This window comes from Rhinoderma darwinii, chromosome 3 (assembly GCF_050947455.1).
Source record: "Rhinoderma darwinii isolate aRhiDar2 chromosome 3, aRhiDar2.hap1, whole genome shotgun sequence".
NCBI lineage: Eukaryota > Metazoa > Chordata > Amphibia > Anura > Rhinodermatidae > Rhinoderma > Rhinoderma darwinii.
Window position 1 is genome coordinate 110,668,674 of NC_134689.1, and position 24,236 is coordinate 110,692,909.

At 43.6% G+C, this 24,236-nt stretch overlaps 1 protein-coding gene across 2 annotated transcripts in view; it reads right to left on the reverse strand.

Annotated features, from left to right (window-relative positions):
• Positions 1–637: 637 nt before the first annotated feature.
• The window catches only part of GNPDA1 (glucosamine-6-phosphate deaminase 1), a 69,461-nt gene continuing 45,862 nt past the window's right edge, over positions 638–24,236 (reverse strand). For both annotated transcript variants that reach the window (XM_075860032.1, XM_075860033.1), the window contains 3 exons: positions 9,206–9,390; positions 8,114–8,288; positions 638–1,380 (listed from right to left, as the gene is read on the reverse strand). In XM_075860032.1, the coding sequence (XP_075716147.1) occupies positions 1,280–1,380; positions 8,114–8,288; positions 9,206–9,390 (461 nt within the window). In that variant the 3' untranslated portion in view covers positions 638–1,279. The remainder of the gene's footprint in view (positions 1,381–8,113; positions 8,289–9,205; positions 9,391–24,236) is intronic.

Below are 24,236 nucleotides of genomic sequence, written 5' to 3' on the forward strand. Positions count from 1 at the left end.
CTTGTCAAATACAAGCGTAGATTCCATAACAGGAAAGGAAAACCAATGTGCGGTGACCACACGTTTTAAAGGGCTTGTCAACCTTCTGACAACTGATGACCTATCCACCGGATAGGTCATCAGTATGTCATCAGTGTGGGTCAGACACCCGGACCCCACACCGATAACCGGCTCCTGTGGCCTGCGGGCACCGGATGTTGTGGCATATAATGCTATGTACAGAGCCCGGAAGCAGATGGCTCCGTACATAGCATAGCGGCCGTGCTGCAGAGCTGCAGTACTGCAGGTCGGCCGCTATTCCGTTGCCGGAGCCAACTGCTTCCAGCTTGTACGTCCAATGCACGGATGCACCAGCTGATTTGTGCGGCGCCCGTGTGTCTGACCCCCACAGACCATGTACTGATGACCTATCCGGTGGAAAGGTCATCAGTTGTCAGAAGCTGGAAAACCCCTTTAAGGCAAGCAATTGTAGTATTTAAGAGGCCTTTGCAAAGCATTACCTGTGAGAAAAAAGATATTATTAGGGGTGACTTGCTTGCATCAGTAGCTGTTAGGGGGACTAGCCCCATGTATTGTGAGGAAACTAATCCTGGTTAGAAAAAAAAAATAATAATAAAAATCAGTGCTGTAAACATCGCAAACTACAAGAGTAGTGGAATACAAAATTTATTTTGTTCTCTAATACAAAACATCGGCAATGTTTGAAAAATACATTTTGAACCCAAAAAAGTGAGTTATGAAAAAAAATAATAAAGGATTGGTTAAGGGATGTATTCATACAGTCATAGTAATCTGTGTTGGGCTGGTTTCACACGCGTCTGATGAACCAAACTAACAGCATCATAAACCTCTATGATAATGAAAAGTTTTGGTTATTAGTTCTGCGGTTGGGATAAGATTTGCAGCCGTAATTAGTGTGCAAAAATGTGGCCATATTACACTTGTGTGAAACTGACCATACATACATACATACATATATTTTTTTTAAATTAGAGTATTTTTATTAATCTTTTTCAGAAAAATACAAGATTAGGAAAATTTGGCCCAAAGGGCCATCCCAAAAGGCAATTCGACTGTATGAATGCAACCTAAGCAGCGGAAACCATTCACAGAGTTCATATTAGTAATAGTGTAATATCATCGTACTGGTCCACACAGCACTTAGAGGCTGTCCTCGTCTTGACTGCCTAGTCAGGGAAGTAGCAGACCATGTTCTTCAAGAAGTAAAGGTATACAATCTGATCCTGTATCACATCATCTTACAACTCCTCTGCTCCTCTCAATCACTGTATGGTTTCTTTGGGGTCTGTCCAACTCCAGTTCCTTTCTCCTTTATGCTGTACAATGGATCAACCAGTTTATTGTGAACATGCATTAAACCTGTAAACAAAAAGGGCACAGTCATTAATCCATGGATATAAGTAAAGGACTTGGCTTAATGCAAGTAGAACAAAAATAATCTGCTGCAAAGTCACAATGCTTTGGATATTTGAGCCACAACAGCAGAATCGCATCACGGCTGCATTGCAACGGGCTTATTTTGTAATTTAACCCAATCTCGGCATCAGAAATAGGGAAAAGACATGGGAAGCAATTGTGCTGCACCATGGTATGACCAACAGTGTGGGACCGTGTTCTAAACACTGCAGAAGAGGACCTAAACATAAGCATAAACTGAAAAGAAATATTCAGAACATGCCTGGAATTTTTAGGTTGTGTTGATTTGCATTCCTGTGTGGTTATAGTGCAACCTTTACTAGACATATATTAATAGGGCAGAGTCATTTTGAGTATTTGCAAGTAAAATTCTTGTGTCTCCCATTTCCTACAAGGGCATTTTCACACAGTTTTAAAGCATTGGGTTAGGTTCTATTCACATCTACACCAAGGCTTCAGTTTCTGACTGATCCGCTTACGTTTCGTTTGTATATACTGTAAGCATAATGGATCCCACTGAAACTAATAGGATCAGGTTTGCCTTTTTTCCCCCCCAATGAGTGGGTAGAATAGACTGACAGACTACAGTGTGATTTTTCCCTTTTCAATACTCCTCAACATTGATATTGCAACACCAAGGAGGACAAGCCGAAAGGTTATGCAAATCGATGAATTAGCAGGTGTCACCAAGATCTGCAAATGATCAAATTTTCAAGCACCTAGCCCCAATCTGTGACATTTGGGAGCGGCATAAAGGCCAGGTGGAAAGCAAAGATTTTTAGCCACAAAAAAAAAAAATCAAGTGGTGTGGGATGATTGTGCGATGCCTCCTGTTTGTCAACGTGCCAGTTATCGCCACTTATCGCAAATGTAGAGGGACAGAATCCTTGAACGGAGAGACCTTGTATATCACTTTGGAAGATTGCCAAGCGCCTAGGCCGAGATATTAGCACTATTCAACGTTGCGTGTCCGTGTCCCGGACGTTGGGAGAACAAAAACGAACAGGAATGACAGTAAGAAGTGCGCGGAGGCGAACCTCTGCACGGACGGATCATCTAAATTGAAGATGGCGCAAAATGATCCATTCTACACTGCAAGTGAAATTGAATGTCACAACCCGAGTCTAGGGCAGCAACCAGTGTCGACACAAACCATCAGAAAGAGTTTGCACGACATTAGGCCGAGACGTCCAGCTACAGGTGTTCCATTGACCACACACCACTGCTCTCAAAGGCTATCACAGTGCACAGAAAGGCGGCAATGGAGCCTGGAATGGAGGTCTATCCTCTTTAGCGATGAGTCCTGCTTTTGTCTTGGATGCAATGATTCACGGAGATTGGTCTGGAGACCAAGTGGGCAACGCCACGATGAGGCCTTCACAAGGGAACATCACATCAGTCTTACTCCTGGGATCATGGTTTGGGGTGGCATAATGTAAGGTAGCCAGGACCCTCTAGTCTTCATTTCAGGTACACCAATAGCTCTGTGTTACATAGACTTGGTCATGGAACCAGTGGTATGGCCACCTCTCCAAAGTGTCCTACAAGCAGTTTTAACAGGACATCACCAGGCTGCATTTTGCTCGTGCTACTGTGAGCAGCCTTATACGTGCTACCATGGGACGTCATAAATCAGCACTTGCAAAGGGAGCTGCCACCAGCCAATCTTGATAATTTGCATGCCCAAGTGTATTCAGCATGGCATAACACTCCTCAGACAGCCATTAATAACCTCATTGATAGCATGCCAAGGATTGTAAGTGCATGTATTTCTGCGTGTGGTGCTCATACTAGATACGGAATAAATCAAAATGTTTGGAATATTTTGTTCCCCTTTTTTTTTTTTTCCATCATTTGCATATCATTCACATGTCTATCGATCCTGCGATTTCTACAATTCCAAAACGTTTCCTTCTTGGTGTTGTAATTTCAATGTTGAGGAATCTATATCGAATATTTATATGTTGTTTTTTGGTAGTTGCACAGAAGAGGGAGAAAAAAAAAAAGCCTTTGAGCATAAATGTCGTGTATAAACATCTCCCACCACTTTTTCTCAGTTCCTATACTTTACCATCACCTTTCTAAAAGTGGCAGTGATCAATGCCAGCTACTGTACAAACTGTCCCTATTCAGTAGCTGCAGTGTATTCCCTCACATGTGCACTGACGTATGAACAGTCTTCATAGATGTGGCCTTATCTACTGAGGGCTGTCTCCCTATGTGACGTCCTGGCTCCATGGTAACCAGGACACGTCACAGAAAGCTGGTACTTCATTCTTCAGTGCTGTTCAGCCAATATTGTGGAATTAATTTGGCGCTATGGACTACACATTTCACTTCCAAAAAAAAAAAAAAAGTATCCTTCAAGCACATATTGGTCCGTTTATTTGTGCGCCTCAGAAGTTGCACAAGTCAGATGTAGATTAACCGGTTCAGGACCGGGCTATTTTAAACCTTTAGGACCAGGACACCGTTTAGTCATTTTTAGCATGTGTTAAACGGCTATAACTTCTTTAATTGTTGGTCTAGCGACTTGATTTTTGCGGGTTTTTTTTTTTCCCCGTAAACAATGTAGGTTTTTTTTTATCATATTTATACACATTTTTTCAGGCTTATAGTTCGAAAATAGTGAAAAAATATAGTTTAACATTTCAGCGAATGTTTTCTTGTAATAATATTGTTTTACCCTAAAATAGACCTTTTATTTGTGATCATCATTGTCTAGCGTAAATTTTGATATATTCCATTTCTATTTTAGGGTAATTCGGTCAGGGCTAGCGTTACGACAATGATTGGCATGGGGAATGTTTTTTTTTTGGGTGGGTATTTTATGTGTAATTATTATTTAGTTTATTTTTTTATTATTATTATGGTCTGTCCCTCAAAAGGTCAGAAAAAAAGACCTTTAGGGGAATAGTTTTTTTTCTTTGACACCATGTTTTTGCACAGCAGCCCCAGTTACAGGGGAAAATCAGCCCTCTTATCGTGACCATTGTCACTAATAGGGCTGTGCTGGGTCTAGTTAGACCCAACAGCAGCCTGGCACTAACTGCATCCTGTCACGATCACCGGGACCAATCGAGGCAGCGATGCTGCCTCTAGCCTATACACAGCGCTCAAATTCAAAAGATCTGGGCACACTAAATATCTTCCAATAACCCCCCCCCCCCCCCTCAAATGCCACCTTCTTGGTTGAGGTTTTCCTCATCATTCCTTTCCTTGCAAATTTTAACTTTGTTTACATCAAGGAGTTCCAGTCCACGTCAGTTTCCGGTCCCTCCTGGACTACATTTACCACAGTGCATAGAGCTGGTATTTCAGCCAGCCCCAGACCCGCTTCGCACACCACCTCTGTTCTCAGAAAGACCGCACATTGGTGCTCCATTGGTCACTGGGAATGGCGCAGGTGCAGTAGAGGCAATGGATTGAGCAGGCGTGGAGGAAACAATTAGTTTGAACCACGCATGCTCTGTCAAGGATGGTGTATCCGGCCCCCACCCTTGTACATGACGTCAGTAATGACGTTCCGTACATTGAGCAGGCCGGAAGGAAGTGTGGACCGTGAACGGATGGGAATTCACTGAAAGAGTGAAAATCGGATGAGGTTGGAGTCACGTGACCGGCAATGCGATCTGGAAAACCGTGCAGAGTCTCCAGCGTGAGTAATTTGAAAAGTGACTTGTATTGGCAGTTGTAGGTGATTGAACTTTACATGTCAGGTTCCAGAAAACCCCTTTAAATACACTATATCGCAGGTTTTAAAGACCTCGACCGCATATATACTGCGGGTAGTCGGCAACATGTTAGAGGCATTAATGTTTTAAGGTTTAGTTCTAATGTTCCACCACTCATGATTAACAGATGAGTGAATATTTCCATATTATACTTTACTTCAATTGCTTAGAATTTGCAAATTCCATAGTTTTATTTCCACTGCAAAATTCCCCTTTGTAACCTTAAAGCGGATTATTTAGCTAAATATGCCCTATAGGTGAGCATATTCCAGCTACAGGGCCATACTCCTAGTATGCAAAACCGTGCACAAAAAAATTGTGCCATTTGGGTAATCGGAGCAAAGAAAGAATACAGTGGAATCATACTTATGAGTGTATTCATAAGGAGAGCGCTCCCCCGTCACCCTCACAGTGCACATATACACAGCAGCCTGTCAATCACCACGGAGAGGGTTTTCTTCCTTCTGGTGTAGCTATTTTGCATATTATAAATACCAATACATGGTGGCAGCAGAAAGCAAAACAACAAATAAAAACACAAAAAAATATGAAAGTTTACAAACGGGCACCAGTAGTAAAAATTTAAAAATATGTGCACTAACCGCATTTTTCAGTTTGAATACCCTTTCATAAGTCGCAGTGCTCAGTAAGGCCCCATGCACATGACCATGCCCGTAATTCCAGGCACTGCCGGTTGCGGACAGCCACCCGCATTTTACGGGCCGTGCTCCCATTATAAGTATGGGAGCACAGTCCATAAAATAATAAAAAATAGGGGCATCCTATTTTTTATGGAAAGTTTCTATGGCACGGACACTTTCCCGTAAATATACGGGAAAGTGTCAATCAGCCAAAGAAATGAAAAGGTCCGTAATTACAAGCCATAATTACGGGCGATTTTACGGTCGTGTGCATGGGGCCTAACAGTGCAAATTTAGGCCCCATGCACATGACGCATTCACGTCTATTGTCCACGGATACCTTCCCGTTTATTTACGGGAAAGTGTCCGGGCCGTAGAAGTGTACTGTAAAATATAGGATATGTCTGATCTTTTGCTTTTTACGGTCTGTGCTCCCATACTTAGTATGGGAGCACGGGCCTTAAATGCGGGCAGCTGTCCGAAACAGCCGGCGGCCAGACGTGCCCGCAAACACGGCCCGTGAATACGGTCACAGCCGTATGCATGAGGCCTTAGATAAATGTGTGTAGATATAAATGTGTGTAGATAAGCCAAATCAACCATAACATTAAAACCAGTGACAGATGAAGGTAAACTATTGGATATTTGTACTCACTGTAAAAACTTGAATTCATTGCGGAATTCCGCACCAGGGGTACAGGTCCTTGCCACTAGGGGGGGGGGTGACACTTTTCTTACCTACAGGCTCAGGTAGGCCATAGCCCTTCCCACAGACACGAAGCTAATCCATTTGTAAAAAAAAAGCAGTAGGAGAAGACAACAGCACATCCACGGCGCTGGGAGAATATCAACAAACATTCAGAAACTAAAGTCCCGGGCCCAGGGGGAAAAAATAAATAAAAAAAAGGGCCGGGATCCCCCCCAATAAATATAACGGTGAAAGTATTTAAGAGTACAAAAATCCAATTTTCTTGTTAATATCGTTAGGGGACACCGCACCATGGGAGAGGGTGGATAAAGAAAAAGGTGATCCACGTAACGCACAGCAGCTTAAAGTACCTTATAACCCAAGCTGGCTTTAGAGGAAACCAGGAGTATACTTTTGGGTAGAACCTCATGAAGGTATGCAGGAAAGAACAGTTAGCAGCCTTACAAACCTGAGAGACTGAAGCTTGGCGTGTCGTACATTCCGGGATGCACAGACAGCCCTTGTGGAATGGGCTGGTAACCCAAAAAGGAGGAACCTTGCCCTTGTAACGCTAGGATTCCTGGATCACAGACCTAATCCAATGAGCAATGGTAGCCTTGTAAGCCACCAAACCCTTGCGCAGATCCTCAGGAATCAAAAAGAGAGAGCATCTGAGGGATTCAGTTGCTGCAAGGTAGACAAACTTCTAACCACATCAAGATAATGGAGTGCACCTTGCAGTGGGTGGGACAGGAATGTGCAAAAAGAAAGGGAAGACCATGTCCTCACTGACGTGGAAGGCAGCAATGGGATGGGTCCAAACACTACCTTATACCAGCCCTAAAAAAAGCCTGTGTTTGTATAGAGCGAGTGATCGCAAAGACCTGCCTACAGTGAACAGGCCCTAAAAGATTGCTAATAGAATGTCCCTACGCGTTTGATCCTAGAATTACCCTGTAGCAACAAGGATTCATCAGGGGGAATTCAATTCATTTTAGAGATTTCTGCATGTGGTGTGATCACAGCATGGTGCAAAGTGATCATAGCCCAAAGAGCTCTTCTACCCAGGAACTCCATGTGCTGGAATGGCAGCAGAGACTGCTCTTCGTTGATGATCAATCTGAATCTCTTTAAAAGTATCTAAGTGGATCCTGAGACTGGAAAGATTTTCCTCTCTGGAGGAGACTTTCACCAAAAAGTCATCCTGGTAAGGGATAACCGAAACTCCTCTGGCGTGAAAAAGCGCTTATTTATTCTTCTCTTTCATTCCACTTCTATTTTATATTTGAATTAATATTCTTTATCCTCCATTCCCCAGGCATCAGGCTGTATACTTCTGACCTCGGAACAGATTACAGCCTTGTCTGCATAGACTATATTGCAGTAAACAGCTTCTTTATCAAATTTGACAGATCTTTACCAACTTACATCTCCTATTGTCAAATAACTATGGTGGGAGGGTATGTCTTTTTTGTATTAATATAGTGTTTGTTGTTGGTCTATTGTAAGGCCCTGCGTGACCTGATCCGTCGTTCTTTACTTTATTTACAAAAATCAATGAAAATTGATCAAATATAAATAACTTCATAATATGTTGTGTGTTAAAAATATACCTTTAAAGTATTTTACTGTCTTTACTCGCAGCTCTAGCGTTGCATCCTCCTCACAAACAAACACTGTACTGGGGTGTTGCTGGAAGGCAGACACTGTCCACATGTGGTTTACTCCTTCCTCTATAGCCTTGTATAGGGCAAAGGCCTTATGTGCGCCAGTGATGAGTATCATTACCTATGGAAGTCAAAAGAACAGTTAAATGGCGGACTCAGATGTGATCCATACCCTCAGCAGAACATTGTGTGCAGTACAATTGACGACATATGAAAAAGGAAGACCCCGGCAGTTGGCAGGAATTAATGACCATATATTTACAAGGAGCTGTTACCAGCAGAGCAATTCCTCTTGCACCAACTACCAATCATGCACAGTCAATTCAATTTCAAACGGAGGTGAGGTTTCTCATTTTAAACAAATTAGTGTAGTTCTTTTTGCTCTAAGAAGCACAATAAAAATGTAAATTTATTTAGTTTACTTGATTGTACACTCATGATTGGTAGTTGGTGCAAGAGGAATTGCTCTGCTGGTAAGGTTATGTGCACACACACTAATTACGTCCGTAATTGACGGACGTATTTCGGCCGCAAGTAGTGGACCGAACACACTGCAGGGAGCCGGGCTCCTAGCATCATACTTATGTACGATGCTAGGAGTCCCTGCCTCTCCATGGAACTACTGTCCCGTACTGAAAACATGATTACAGTACGGGACAGTTGTCCTGCAGAGAGGCAGGGACTCCTAGCATCGTATATAACTATGATGCTAGGAGCCCGGCTCCCTGCACTGTGTTCGGTCCGGTACTTGCGGCCGAAATACGTCCGTCAATTACGGACGTAATTAGTGTGTGTGCACATACCCTTACAGCTCCTTGTAAATATACAGTACAATTGACGCGAACTAGTATTTATAAATAAACTGAACAATTGAAAAAAGGTTGATTGTTTTATCATTGTATAAATTCATTATGTGCAGCTATTGAAGTTTTTAATAAGCCATTCATAAAATCCACACAAAAATTTCAGAATGGAAACCGTTTAGGTTTTCACTTACATGAAAAAATAAAATAAAAAAAAAAAAGACAGGTCCCCTACCTCTTTGGCATCCATCACGGTTCCCACGCCAACAGTCAGAGCCATGGTGGGTACTTTTGAAAGATTGTTGTCAAAAAAACGTGCATTCGCCAATATAGTGTCCATGGCCAATGTCTTCACTCTTGTTCTGGATACCAGACTGGACCCCGGTTCATTAAAAGCTATGTGACCATCAGGCCCGATCCCTGTCACAAAAAAAAAACCACGAGCACAAGTCTGTACAGAGATACAAACCAATATGACTGACAAGTTACATGGGCATTACATTTTAATAAAGAGGACCCTTCACCTCTCCTGACACGTATGTACTTGTAGCGAAATAGGAATAGTAACGTTGTATTCCCCATGAAACAACAATTCTGAAGAATATTTCCTTAGAACTATGTTGTGCTGTTCCTCTATTACTCCTCCTAGACATTTATTAATAAATTGTCAACTGGGTATTACCAGCTTGGGGGGGGGGGGGGGGGGGATGTCCCTATACAGTGACACTGTCCAATCAGTGCTGACAGAATAAGACTGTAGGGACACACCACTTTAACGAGGAGAATGGTAACAGCCAGTTGTCAATTTATTCATATATTTCTAGGAGGAACAGAGGAACGACACCATAGTTAAAGAAAACTATGTTCCATTTGTTAAAAATGGCTCAAACAGCCACTACTTCCAAGAAAACAGGCATAAGCAAGTGCTAGACGAAAAGGGAAGTGTCCGGGGTAATGGTATGTTTCAAAACACCCAGGACTAACTCTCCCTATTTATGATATATTGATTCGCTACACTCTTGCCAAAAATGTCAATGTATCAAGATCCTACGCGTTTCAGCATTGTCACTAAAACAATACCTCATCAGGGATTGATAAACATAGGTAGTTAAATTCTAAAGATAGAACACTGGATAGCACTGTTTGTGTGCTTATTTTAACCTCCAGCCACGTATACGGCTCTGATGTACTGGCCGCACACGCGCCGGAGAAATCATGGGCTTTTAAGGTTAAGAGCCCGCCCTTCCGACGTCGTCATCGGGGGCAGCCGCCAATCCAAGTTCGACACGGCACAGCTGTGACGTGCAGGAGGCGGCTTGCCTCCTTCTTGCCGACCAATCAGGGCGTCCGGACAACACGAGTGTCCATAGTAACCAGGGGACGCTAAACGCGGCTCCTGTAATGTCAATCGACAAAAACACAGAGTGAATGGGTAACGATCATGTTCCCCTCCTGTACTCACCACCACTGTCCCACGCAACCAGGCACATTGAAGGAACAAGTGGGACATAACGCACTCACCAGGGGCAAATCTCGGGGCACGGACTGTCAAATCAATGACTACGTTGTCCCGCACCGTAGATACACATAAAGCCACAGAGTTCTTAAGAATGACAACGGCCCTGGATATCATAGATCAGATTGCCCATACAAGACCAGCAAGGATAGATATATTAACAACCAAGGGGCGCTGTTCCGAAAAGAGTCACTAAATGACCCCCTATAGTTGCCCAGAGGCGCCTCGTCAAAAAACAACTAGGGCGCTCGGTCATACCCCAAAATTAGAGAAAACAGGAGTAGGAAATTTGTTCATTCAGGCCATGAGGGTTGATGGTCTGCAAGCGGAAAATCCATTCCGCCTCTTTTTGTAGAATCTTTCTATCCAGATTCCCCCCTCTCAGGAGTGGTCTAATGTGTTCAATTCCCTGAAAGGCCAGAACTGTGGAATCCCCATCATGGCATGACCACACATGTCGCGCCACCGGGGTGTCCACTTTCCTTCTGACATCCCCTATGTGGTCGCGAATCCTCCTCCTGAACTCCCTACCAGTCTTACCCACGTATTGTAGACCACACTTACATGTGATAAGATAAACAATTCCTTTCGTCTTACAATTAATGAATGACCTATTGTCAAAAATTCTTCCAGTTTTAGTGCTCGTAAATTTCCTACTGCACAATACAGACTCGCAAGCTTTACATGTCCCGCATCTAAAGGTCCCTTCAGTACTCTTCAACCAAGTGTTGACCTGAGTCTGCGGTTGTAAATGGCTGTGAACAAGACGATCCCTCAGGTTGCGTCCCCTCCTGTATGTTATCAGAGGGTAATCCCCCACCAGGTCCCCTACGTCCGGGTCAGCTTTTAAGATACCCCAAAATTGTTTAAGGACTTCCCTCACCTCCCTGTTCGCCGAATCGAAGGTACCTATCATCCTGATGGATTCCTCTTCCATTTTTTTCGGTTTAGGGTTTAGGAGGTCATTCCTATTGCAGCCCAGGGCATTCTGAAATGCCCCTTTTAGTACATTCCTGGGGTATCCCCTGTGTCTAAATCTGTTCTCCAGCTCCCGTGCAGAGACCCTGAAGTCGGTGATAGTCGAGCAGTTTCGGCGTGCCCTGAGATATTGGCCCTTCGGTATTCCTCTTTTGAGGTTTGTCGGGTGCCAACTTTCCCAGCGCAACAAACTGTTCGTTGCCGTTTCCTTGCGGTACATGTTCGTCTGTATGGTTCCAGAATCCGTCTTGGAGATCAAAATATCCAGGAACGTAATTTTAGTATCCTGGATTTCAGAAGTAAAAAAGAGTCCCAGCTCATTAGCATTCAAGACCTCAACAAACTCCTGAAACTCCCCCTTAGTGCCAGTCCAGAGGATCAGCACGTCATCAATAAATCTGATCCAGAGTAATATATAGGCTGACATCTATCCATTAGTTCACTAAACACAACTTCCTTTTCCCACCATCCCAAGTATAGATTGGCAAAGGTGGGGGCACAAGGGCTGCCCATGGCCACCCCGCGGAGCTGATGGTAGATCTTTTTATCAAATAAAAAGAAGTTGTGTTCTAGGACAAATCTCAGCAGGTCAATGATGAACTTATTATGGGCCTGGTACTGTGTTCCTTTGTCCCTCAGGAAGTATTCAACAGCTCTACATCCGTGATTGTGTGGGATGGAGCTGTACAGAGACTCTACGTCTAGGGACGCTAGCAGCACACCATGATCACAGCGTATACCCTCCAACCTTCTCAGCACATCCATGGTGTCCCTCACATAAGATGGCAGGGACACCACAAAAGGTCTAAGGACCTGGTCCAGGTATAGGCTGGAATTCTGCGTCAGGCTGTTGATCCCCGACACAATAGGGCGGCCTTTAAGGGGAGTTACCCCTTTGTGCACCTTTGGGAGACTGTAGAAGGTTGCTGTCTGTGGGTGTTCCGTCAGCATAAAATTCATTTCCCTGTCATTTATAAGGTTGCCCACTTTTGCCGGGCCAAGAATAATTTTAAGCTTCTCTCTAAAAATGGCGGTGGGGTTACTGGTTAGCACCCCATAACAATTTCGATCACTAAGTATGTCATAGCACATCCTGCTATACTGTGATCGATCCATTATTACTATATTCCCCCCTTTGTCAGAGGGCTTAATTATAATGTTATCATCCCTTTCTAGGGATAATAAACCCGCCATTTCCTTGCTAGACATATTGGAACAGTGCTCTCTCTGGTTTATCAGTTTTAGTTGGTCCTCCACCACCTTGACAAAAACATCAATGGGAGTATTGTCACTAAGGGGTGCATATTTCGTGGACGGGACCCTGAGTTGAGTAAATGGGCCCAGACCCTCCTCCCTCTGGCCTTCCTCCAAAAGACCCTCCAGTAATCTGAGGTGTGGAAGATCCTCTTCCGTAATCCCCAGGTCGAGACACTGTCGTTTATTGTGTATGTTGAAGAATTTTTTCCACTTCAACTTTCTAGCGAAAAGATTCAAATCCTTGACCCACAGAAATAGATTGAATTTATTTGTCGGGACAAAAGATAGGCCCTTACCAAGCACCTCAATTTCCTCCCTTGTCAATTCTCGGGTAGACAGGTTCACTACTTGGAGCCTATCTTGATCCCCTCCTAGAGGGGCTACAATTCCCTTCTGTCTCGCAAGAGATAGTCCGAAATCGGGTGGTTCTTTGCTAAAAAACCACCACGATGCTGATTCTTTCCTCTCCCCCTCCCTCTTGTATTGTTACGGGTAGAGTATCTGCCTTGCTCACTCCCTCCCCGTCCCCTTCTGGGTGGGTTCCTGCCAAACTCAGAGTCCGATTGTTCCTGCTCCGATGATGATGGATCGGTTTCAGGTTCATGGGATATCCCCGCCCTCGCACTGTAGTCAAAGATTCTACCTTCTTTAAAATCCAACGTGTCACGTACAAATTGGAAATGTTTCCTTTCTTTTATGTGACACGTGAATTTTTCCACTGCTTGTTGTAGAATAACCTCTTTTCTTTCGTACTCTACATTATTATTGAATTTTTTAACCGCAATGATACACTCCTTAAGTTCTTGAGTGGTACGTGCTAGGCAGATGTTTTCTTCTTCAAGCAGAATCCCCATAAACCTTAGTGAAAAAAAGATCTACCATCAGCTCCGCGGGGTGGCCATGGGCAGCCCTTGTGCCCCCACCTTTGCCAATCTATACTTGGGATGGTGGGAAAAGGAAGTTGTGTTTAGTGAACTAATGGATAGATGGTCAGCCTATATATTACTCTGGATCAGATTTATTGATGACGTGCTGATCCTCTGGACTGGCACTAAGGGGGAGTTTCAGGAGTTTGTTGAGGTCTTGAATGCTAATGAGCTGGGACTCTTTTTTACTTCTGAAATCCAGGATACTAAAATTACGTTCCTGGATATTTTGATCTCCAAGACGGATTCTGGAACCATACAGACGAACATGTACCGCAAGGAAACGGCAACGAACAGTTTGTTGCGCTGGGAAAGTTGGCACCCGACAAACCTCAAAAGAGGAATACCGAAGGGCCAATATCTCAGGGCACGCCGAAACTGCTCGACTATCACCGACTTCAGGGTCTCTGCACGGGAGCTGGAGAACAGATTTAGACACAGGGGATACCCCAGGAATGTACTAAAAGGGGCATTTCAGAATGCCCTGGGCTGCAATAGGAATGACCTCCTAAACCCTAAACCGAAAAAAATGGAAGAGGAATCCATCAGGATGATAGGTACCTTCGATTCGGCGAACAGGGAGGTGAGGGAAGTCCTTAAACAATTTTGGGGTATCTTAAAAGCTGACCCGGACGTAGGGGACCTGGTGGGGGATTACCCTCTGATAACATACAGGAGGGGACGCAACCTGAGGGATCGTCTTGTTCACAGCCATTTACAACCGCAGACTCAGGTCAACACTTGGTTGAAGAGTACTGAAGGGACCTTTAGATGTGGGACATGTAAAGCTTGCGAGTCTGTATTGTGCAGTAGGAAATTTACGAGCACTAAAACTGGAAGAATTTTTGACAATAGGTCATTCATTAATTGTAAGACGAAAGGAATTGTTTATCTTATCACATGTAAGTGTGGTCTACAATACGTGGGTAAGACTGGTAGGGAGTTCAGGAGGAGGATTCGCGACCACATAGGGGATGTCAGAAGGAAAGTGGACACCCCGGTGGCGCGACATGTGTGGTCATGCCATGATGGGGATTCCACAGTTCTGGCCTTTCAGGGAATTGAACACATTAGACCACTCCTGAGAGGGGGGAATCTGGATAGAAAGATTCTACAAAAAGAGGCGGAATGGATTTTCCGCTTGCAGACCATCAACCCTCATGGCCTGAATGAACAAATTTCCTACTCCTGTTTTCTCTAATTTTGGGGTATGACCGAGCGCCCTAGTTGTTTTTTGACGAGGCGCCTCTGGGCAACTATAGGGGGTCATTTAGTGACTCTTTTCGGAACAGCGCCCCTTGGTTGTTAATATATCTATCCTTACTGGTCTTGTATGGGCAATCTGATCTATGATATCCAGGGCCGTTGTCATTCTTAAGAACTCTGTGGCTTTATGTGTATCTACGGTGCGGGACAACGTAGTCATTGATTTGACAGTCCGTGCCCCGAGATTTGCCCCTGGTGAGTGCGTTATGTCCCACTTGTTCCTTCAATGTGCCTGGTTGCGTGGGACAGTGGTGGTGAGTACAGGAGGGGAACATGATCGTTACCCATTCACTCTGTGTTTTTGTCGATTGACATTACAGGAGCCGCGTTTAGCGTCCCCTGGTTACTATGGACACTCGTGTTGTCCGGACGCCCTGATTGGTCGGCAAGAAGGAGGCAAGCCGCCTCCTGCACGTCACAGCTGTGCCGTGTCGAACTTGGATTGGCGGCTGCCCCCGATGACTACGTCGGAAGGGCGGGCTCTTAACCTTAAAAGCCCATGATTTCTCCGGCGCGTGTGCGGCCAGTACATCAGAGCCGTATACGTGGCTGGAGGTTAAAATAAGCACACAAACAGTGCTATCCAGTGTTCTATCTTTAGAATTTAACTACCTATGTTTATCAATCCCTGATGAGGTATTGTTTTAGTGACAATGCTGAAACGCCTAGGATCTTGATACATTGACATTTTTGGCAAGAGTGTAGCGAATCAATATATCATAAATAGGGAGAGTTAGTCCTGGGTGTTTTGAAACATACCATTACCCTGGACACTTCCCTTTTCGTCTAGCACTTGCTTATGCCTGTTTTCTTGGAAGTAGTGGCTGGTTGAGCCATTTTTAACAAATTGATAATAAAAATATTTTAATCGTTCTTTCAGGCGGTGAATCTACTAATTAAGGTTTATGAACGACATCATATATCGAAACTACAGTGAATTTTTATCTTAAACTTTTGAATTGAGGGGGGATGGCAGGATTCCTGACCAATGACATAAACACAGAAAAATGGTTGACAGATGCTAGGGAGGTCTTTTCAGATCAGGAACTGGTGTCACAGTCCCACAATCTGAGTATCACTGCTTCATTTCGACAACTCACCAAGGTGTATAAAGACCATATCAGATCATGGTGGGAGATCCAAACGTTAGAGACTTACATGAAAAATAAAATTGTTCCTAGGGGTCTTAGAATCTCCCTCATTCCTGCAACTAGGGTTCGTTCTCCTGAACTTCTTAGAAAGTGGGAGAAAGAATCTATCGAGTCCTCACTAAGGTTTATGGGGATTCTGCTTGAAGAAGAAAACATCTGCCTAGCACGTACCACTCAAGAACTTAAGGAGTGTATCATTGCGGTTAAAAAATTCAATAATAATGTAGAGTACGAAAGAAAAGAGGTTATTCTACAACAAGCAGTGGAAAAATTCACGTGTCACATAAAAGAAAGGAAACATTTCCAATTTGTACGTGACACGTTGGATTTTAAAGAAGGTAGAATCTTTGACTACAGTGCGAGGGCGGGGATATCCCATGAACCTGAAACCGATCCATCATCATCGGAGCAGGAACAATCGGACTCTGAGTTTGGCAGGAACCCACCCAGAAGGGGACGGGGAGGGAGTGAGCAAGGCAGATACTCTACCCGTAACAATACAAGAGGGAGGGGGAGAGGAAAGAATCAGCATCGTGGTGGTTTTTTAGCAAAGAACCACCCGATTTCGGACTATCTCTTGCGAGACAGAAGGGAATTGTAGCCCCTCTAGGAGGGGATCAAGATAGGCTCCAAGTAGTGAACCTGTCTACCCGAGAATTGACAAGGGAGGAAATTGAGGTGCTTGGTAAGGGCCTATCTTTTGTCCCGACAAATAAATTCAATCTATTTCTGTGGGTCAAGGATTTGAATCTTTTCGCTAGAAAGTTGAAGTGGAAAAAATTCTTCAACATACACAATAAACGACAGTGTCTCGACCTGGGGATTACAGAAGAGGATCTTCCACACCTCAGATTACTGGAGGGTCTTTTGGAGGAAGGCCAGAGGGAGGAGGGTCTGGGCCCATTTACTCAACTCAGGGTCCCGTCCACGAAATATGCACCCCTTAGTGACAATACTCCCATTGATGTTTTTGTCAAGGTGGTGGAGGACCAACTAAAACTGATAAACCAGAGAGAGCACTGTTCCAATATGTCTAGCAAGGAAATGGCGGGTTTATTATCCCTAGAAAGGGATGATAACATTATAATTAAGCCCTCTGACAAAGGGAGGAATATAGTAATAATGGATCGATCACAGTATAGCAGGATGTGCTATGACATACTTAGTGATCGAAATTGTTATGGGGTGCTAACCAGTAACCCCACCGCCATTTTTAGAGAGAAGCTTAAAATTATTCTTGGCCCGGCAAAAGTGGGCAACCTTATAAATGACAGGGAAATGAATTTTATGCTGACGGAACACCCACAGACAGCAACCTTCTACAGTCTCCCAAAGGTGCACAAAGGGGTAACTCCCCTTAAAGGCCGCCCTATTGTGTCGGGGATCAACAGCCTGACGCAGAATTCCAGCCTATACCTGGACCAGGTCCTTAGACCTTTTGTGGTGTCCCTGCCATCTTATGTGAGGGACACCATGGATGTGCTGAGAAGGTTGGAGGGTATACGCTGTGATCATGGTGTGCTGCTAGCGTCCCTAGACGTAGAGTCTCTGTACAGCTCCATCCCACACAATCACGGATGTAGAGCTGTTGAATACTTCCTGAGGGACAAAGGAACACAGTACCAGGCCCATAATAAGTTCATCATTGACCTGCTGAGATTTGTCCTAGAACACAACTTCTTTTTATTTGATAAAAAGATCTACCATCAGCTCCGTGGGGTGGCCATGGGCAGCCCTTGTGCCCCCACCTTTGCCAATCTATACTTGGGATGGTGGGAAAAGGAAGTTGTGTTTAGTGAACTAATGGATAGATGGTCAGCCTATATATTACTCTGGATCAGATTTATTGATGACGTGCTGATCCTCTGGACTGGCACTAAGGGGGAGTTTCAGGAGTTTGTTGAGGTCTTGAATGCTAATGAGCTGGGACTCTTTTTTACTTCTGAAATCCAGGATACTAAAATTACGTTCCTGGATATTTTGATCTCCAAGACGGATTCTGGAACCATACAGACGAACATGTACCGCAAGGAAACGGCAACGAACAGTTTGTTGCGCTGGGAAAGTTGGCACCCGACAAACCTCAAAAGAGGAATACCGAAGGGCCAATATCTCAGGGCACGCCGAAACTGCTCGACTATCACCGACTTCAGGGTCTCTGCACGGGAGCTGGAGAACAGATTTAGACACAGGGGATACCCCAGGAATGTACTAAAAGGGGCATTTCAGAATGCCCTGGGCTGCAATAGGAATGACCTCCTAAACCCTAAACCGAAAAAAATGGAAGAGGAATCCATCAGGATGATAGGTACCTTCGATTCGGCGAACAGGGAGGTGAGGGAAGTCCTTAAACAATTTTGGGGTATCTTAAAAGCTGACCCGGACGTAGGGGACCTGGTGGGGGATTACCCTCTGATAACATACAGGAGGGGACGCAACCTGAGGGATCGTCTTGTTCACAGCCATTTACAACCGCAGACTCAGGTCAACACTTGGTTGAAGAGTACTGAAGGGACCTTTAGATGCGGGACATGTAAAGCTTGCGAGTCTGTATTGTGCAGTAGGAAATTTACGAGCACTAAAACTGGAAGAATTTTTGACAATAGGTCATTCATTAATTGTAAGACGAAAGGAATTGTTTATCTTATCACATGTAAGTGTGGTCTACAATACGTGGGTAAGACTGGTAGGGAGTTCAGGAGGAGGATTCGCGACCACATAGGGGATGTCAGAAGGAAAGTGGACACCCCGGTGGCGCGACATGTGTGGTCATGCCATGATGGGGATTCCACAGTTCTGGCCTTTCAGGGAATTGAACACATTAGACCACTCCTGAGAGGGGGGAATCTGGATAGAAAGATTCTACAAAAAGAGGCGGAATGGATTTTCCGCTTGCAGACCATCAACCCTCATGGCCTGAATGAACAAATTTCCTACTCCTGTTTTCTCTAATTTTGGGGTATGACCGAGCGCCCTAGTTGTTTTTTGACGAGGCGCCTCTGGGCAACTATAGGGGGTCATTTAGTGACTCTTTTCGGAACAGCGCCCCTTGGTTGTTAATATATCTATCCTTACTGGTCTTGTATGGGCAATCTGATCTATGATATCCAGGGCTGTTGTCATTCTTAAGAACTCTGTGGCTTTATGTGTATCTACGGTGCGGGACAACGTAGTCATTGATTTGACAGTCCGTGCCCCGAGATTTGCCCCTGGTGAGTGCGTTATGTCCCACTTGTTCCTTCAATGTGCCTGGTTGCGTGGGACAGTGGTGGTGAGTACAGGAGGGGAACATGATCGTTACCCATTCACTCTGTGTTTTTGTCGATTGACATTACAGGAGCCGCGTTTAGCGTCCCCTGGTTACTATGGACACTCGTGTTGTCCGGACGCCCTGATTGGTCGGCAAGAAGGAGGCAAGCCGCCTCCTGCACGTCACAGCTGTGCCGTGTCGAACTTGGATTGGCGGCTGCCCCCGATGACGACGTCGGAAGGGCGGGCTCTTAACCTTAAAAGCCCATGATTTCTCCGGCGCGTGTGCGGCCAGTACATCAGAGCCGTATACGTGGCTGGAGGTTAAAATAAGCACACAAACAGTGCTATCCAGTGTTCTATCTTTAGAATTTAACTACCTATGTTTATCAATCCCTGATGAGGTATTGTTTTAGTGACAATGCTGAAACGCCTAGGATCTTGATACATTGACATTTTTGGCAAGAGTGTAGCGAATCAATATATCATAAATAGGGAGAGTTAGTCCTGGGTGTTTTGAAACATACCATTACCCTGGACACTTCCCTTTTCGTCTAGCACTTGCTTATGCCTGTTTTCTTGGAAGTAGTGGCTGGTTGAGCCATTTTTAACAAATTGATAATAAAAATATTTTAATCGTTCTTTCAGGCGGTGAATCTACTAATTAATGTTTATGAACGACATCATATATCGAAACTACAGTGAATTTTTATCTAAAACTATGTTCCATAATTATTTCATGGGAAAGTATTTACGCAGAAAAAAAAAAAAAAAAAAAAATCATGTCAGGAGAGGTGACAGGTCCTCTAAGTACATAAACACATTTTAATTGCTGAAGATAAACATGTTACGAAACACTATTACAACAACATTGCTAGTCCTTTCTTCTAAAACTTATTTTCAGAACTACAGCAAAAATTTCATGGCAAAGCAAAAGTCTACAGACCAAAATGGCTCCACACTTTCCACAACAGCGTTTCCGAAGTTGGGTAGATCGTCTGTCAAGACCTACCTGATGGAATGCCTTCTAAGGATATCCTGGGCAGTCAGACACTGAATATGGGACTGGAACAACCTGGGGTAGCCTTAATTTTGCCCAATATTTTTATATTTTAATTATTAGAAGAGATGTATACAAGATTTAACAAAAAGGACCTGGAAACGTATTGTATCACTAATTGTATAGACCGTAACAATCAACAGAAGAAAGTTTACAATTTGATCTAGGGAATTTATCAGGCTGCTCTGGTATAAAGGGATTTTCTGGCCATTTGCGCCAGTCATCAGCTATATAATACAGCGGACACCTGCAAGTAAAGGCACAGCTACTGTGATAAAACAATCAATGCGCCGCAATAGTACGACAGGTCACAGGAACGAGCCGAAAACGTTATTTATTAATCCGGAGATGGCGGATAATTTCCACTGCAGATTTTTCCATGTCCGCATCATGCTCGGATATTCGTGCAGACATTTTTTTTCCGCTTCAAGCAGATAGGATTTAGTACTGTACTATAAATTGCTGCAGATTATTAATCCATAACGTCTGAACCCGGCCTTAGAAGGGCAGGGCAGGAAGGAGTTATTTGAAGAATGCCTACACTACTATTTCTGATATACTTATTTACCAAGCACTTCCATAAACGAGCAATTCACCACTATACATAGGAGCACCCCCTACTACATTGGTAGTAGCCATCTACATTATTCCCCAGCCTCTAAGACCCAGACACCAGCTGTACGTATTCTTACCTGGTGGGAGCTCACAACTAGCTCAGCATAACCTCATGTCTGTATTCTTATACTCATTTCTACTACTGGTCTATGCGTTACAGTGCCTTCTTCACTCCCCATACTAGTCTCATTCTTTCACGGAGTATGTCAAGCTGATTTAAAAGTAAATGTAACACCTATATATTTGTTTTCATAATTAAAACCAGATAGTGAAACAATATATTTTTCTAATCTGTTCTTATTTTTTTGATTGTAGATGTTTTCATTTTATTTTCTGTACGATTATGGGGGCAGCCATCTTCCCTAAGCTGTTAGCAGCATTTAGAGATACGCTTGACAGTGACCACATGGATCATAGGAACCGGTGAACAGGAGAGGACCCATTGACTTCTATGGGAGAGTTTTCTAGGCATGTTCTGTAACCTGTGCAGAGGTCATTGTGCCGGAAAGAATAGAAGGGGAGCTGTGCCCATCACCCATTGTCAATGGTGGATCCGGTGTTATCTTTTTTAGTATAGCGGACAAAGAAAAAAAATAAAATAAAAATACTTGATATGACGTTTTTATGTTAAACATTTTTTAAAAAGTAGGTAATTTTTTTGATGACACATTCCCTTTAGGCCCCATGCACACGACCATAGATTTCATCCGTAATTACGGACCCATTCATTTCTATTGACCACGGACACCTTCACGTATATTTGCGGGAAGGTGTCCAGGCCTTAGAAAGCCTCTGCAAAAGATAGGACACGTCCTATATTTTGCTTTTTCTACGGACCGTGCTCCCATACTTTATATGAGTGAATACGGGGACGGCCGTGTGCATGAGGTCTTAGAGAATGCTGCTGACAACTGGCTGAATCAAATGGCAGACCAATGTTACATAGTATGGTTTAAAAAAGACATGTCCATCAAGTTCAACCAAGGAATGGGAAAGGGAAGGGAAAAATTTCTACACATAGGAGCGAATATTTTTTTGTTCCAGGAAATTATCTAAGCCTTTTTTAACCCTTTCCCTCTTTAGCCACTTTTGACCTTCCGGACAGAGCCTCATTTTTCAAATCTGACATGTTTCACTTTATGTGGTAATAACTTCAGAATGCTTTCACCTATCCAAGCGATTCTGAGATTGTTTTCTCGTGACACATTGGACTTTGTTACTGGCAAAATTTGCCCGATACATTCAGTATTTAACCCCTTCCCCCTGCTTGCATTCTGGGCCCTAATGTCCAAGCCATTTTTTACATTTTTCCATTGTCACATTCGAAGAGCTGTAACTTTTTTATTTTTGCGTCGGCATAGCTGTATAAGGTCTTGTTTTTTGCGGGACGACTTGCAGTTTTTATTGGTACCATTTGAGAGTAGATGCGACTTTTTGATCACTTTTTATCACATTTTTTTTAAGTCAGGATTAACAGAAAACAGCAATTTTTCCATTGTTTTTTATTTTATTTTTTACGGCGTTCACCGTGCGGGTTAAATAATTTAACAGCTTTATAGTCGGGGTCGTTACGGACGTGGCGATACCAAATATGTGTAACTTTTTTGCTTTATTGTAGTTTTTTTTAATAGTAAAGCATTTTGTAAGGGGAAAAGCTGGGTTTTTCATTTTTTTTGTTTAACTTTATTAAACTTTACTTTTTTACTAGTCCCACTAGGGGACTTCACTATCCTCCGATCGCTATTATAATACACTGCAATACTTTTGTATTGCAGTGTATTACTGCCTGTCCGTTTAAAACGGACAGGCATCTGCTAGGTCATGCCTGCGGCATGATCTAGCAGGCATTCGCTCCAGGCAGACCTGGGGGTCTTTATTAGACCCCCGGCTGCCATTGGAGACACAGACACTCGGCGATCGTATCGCCGGGTGTCGGTGGGGGAGAGAGGGAGCTCCCTCCCTCTCTCCAAAACCACTCAGATGCGGTGCTCGCTATTGCGCACCGCATCTGAAGGGTTAAACGGGTGAGATCGATACTAATATCGATCTCACCCGGCAGAGCAGGGACGCCCCCAGCCCTCAGCTGCCTCTGGCAGCCGAGAGCAGGGAGATTTCACGGCTCCCTGCTCTGTTTACTTTATTCTACAGCAGCGACGTAGAATAGCGGCGCTCTGGAATAAAGCCCACTAATGACCGCCGTAAAAAGACGTATCGGCGGTCATTAAGGGGTTAAATGTGAAAAACACCAAAATTTAGCGAATTGCAAAAATGTGCATTTTTCTAAACTTTAATGTATCTGCTTGTAAGACAGGCTGTTATACCACACATAAGTCGCTAATTAACATCCCCCATATGTCTACTTTAGATTTGCATTGTTTTTTGAACATTCTTTTATTTTTCTAGGACGTTACAAGGCTTAGAACTTTAGCAGCAATTTCTCACATGATCAAGAAAATTTCAAAAGGCTATTTTTACAGGGGCCAGTTCAGTTGTGAAGTGGCTTTTAGGGCCTTATATATTAGAAACCTCAAAAAAAAAAATCACCCCATTTTAAAAACTGCACCCCTCAAAGTATTCAAAACAGCATTTAGAAAGTTTCTTAACCCTTTAGACGTTTCACAGGAATTAAAACTAAACTAGAGGCGAAATTTACAAATTAAATTTTTGGTTGTTGCAGAAATTCATTTTTAATGCATTTTTTTGTAACACAAAGTTTTACCAGAGAAACACAACTCAATATTTATTGCCCAGGTCCTGCAGTTTTTAGAAATATCCCAAATGTGGCCCTAGTGTGATAATGGACTGAAACACCGGCCTCCGAAGCAAAGGAGCACCTAGTGGATTTTGGACACTCCTTTCTATTAGAATATATTTTAGGCACCATGTCAGCTTTGAAGAGCTCTTGTGGTACCAAAACAGTGGAAACCCCCCAAAAGTGACCCCATTTGGGAAACTACACCCCTCGAGGAATTTAGGGGTAAAGTAAGCATTTTGACCGGACAGTTTTTTTTGCAGAAATTTTTGGATGTAGGCCATGAAAATGAAAAGCTACATTCTTTCAAATAAAATGTAGGTTTAGCAAATTTTTTCTCATTTCCAAAGGGACTAAAAGGAGAAAAAGCACCGCAAAATTTGTAAAGCAATTTCTCCCGAGTAAAATAGTACCCCACATGTGGTAATAAACGGCTGTTTGCACACACGGCATAGCTGAGAAGGGAAAGAGCGCCATTTGGCTTTTGGAGCTCAAA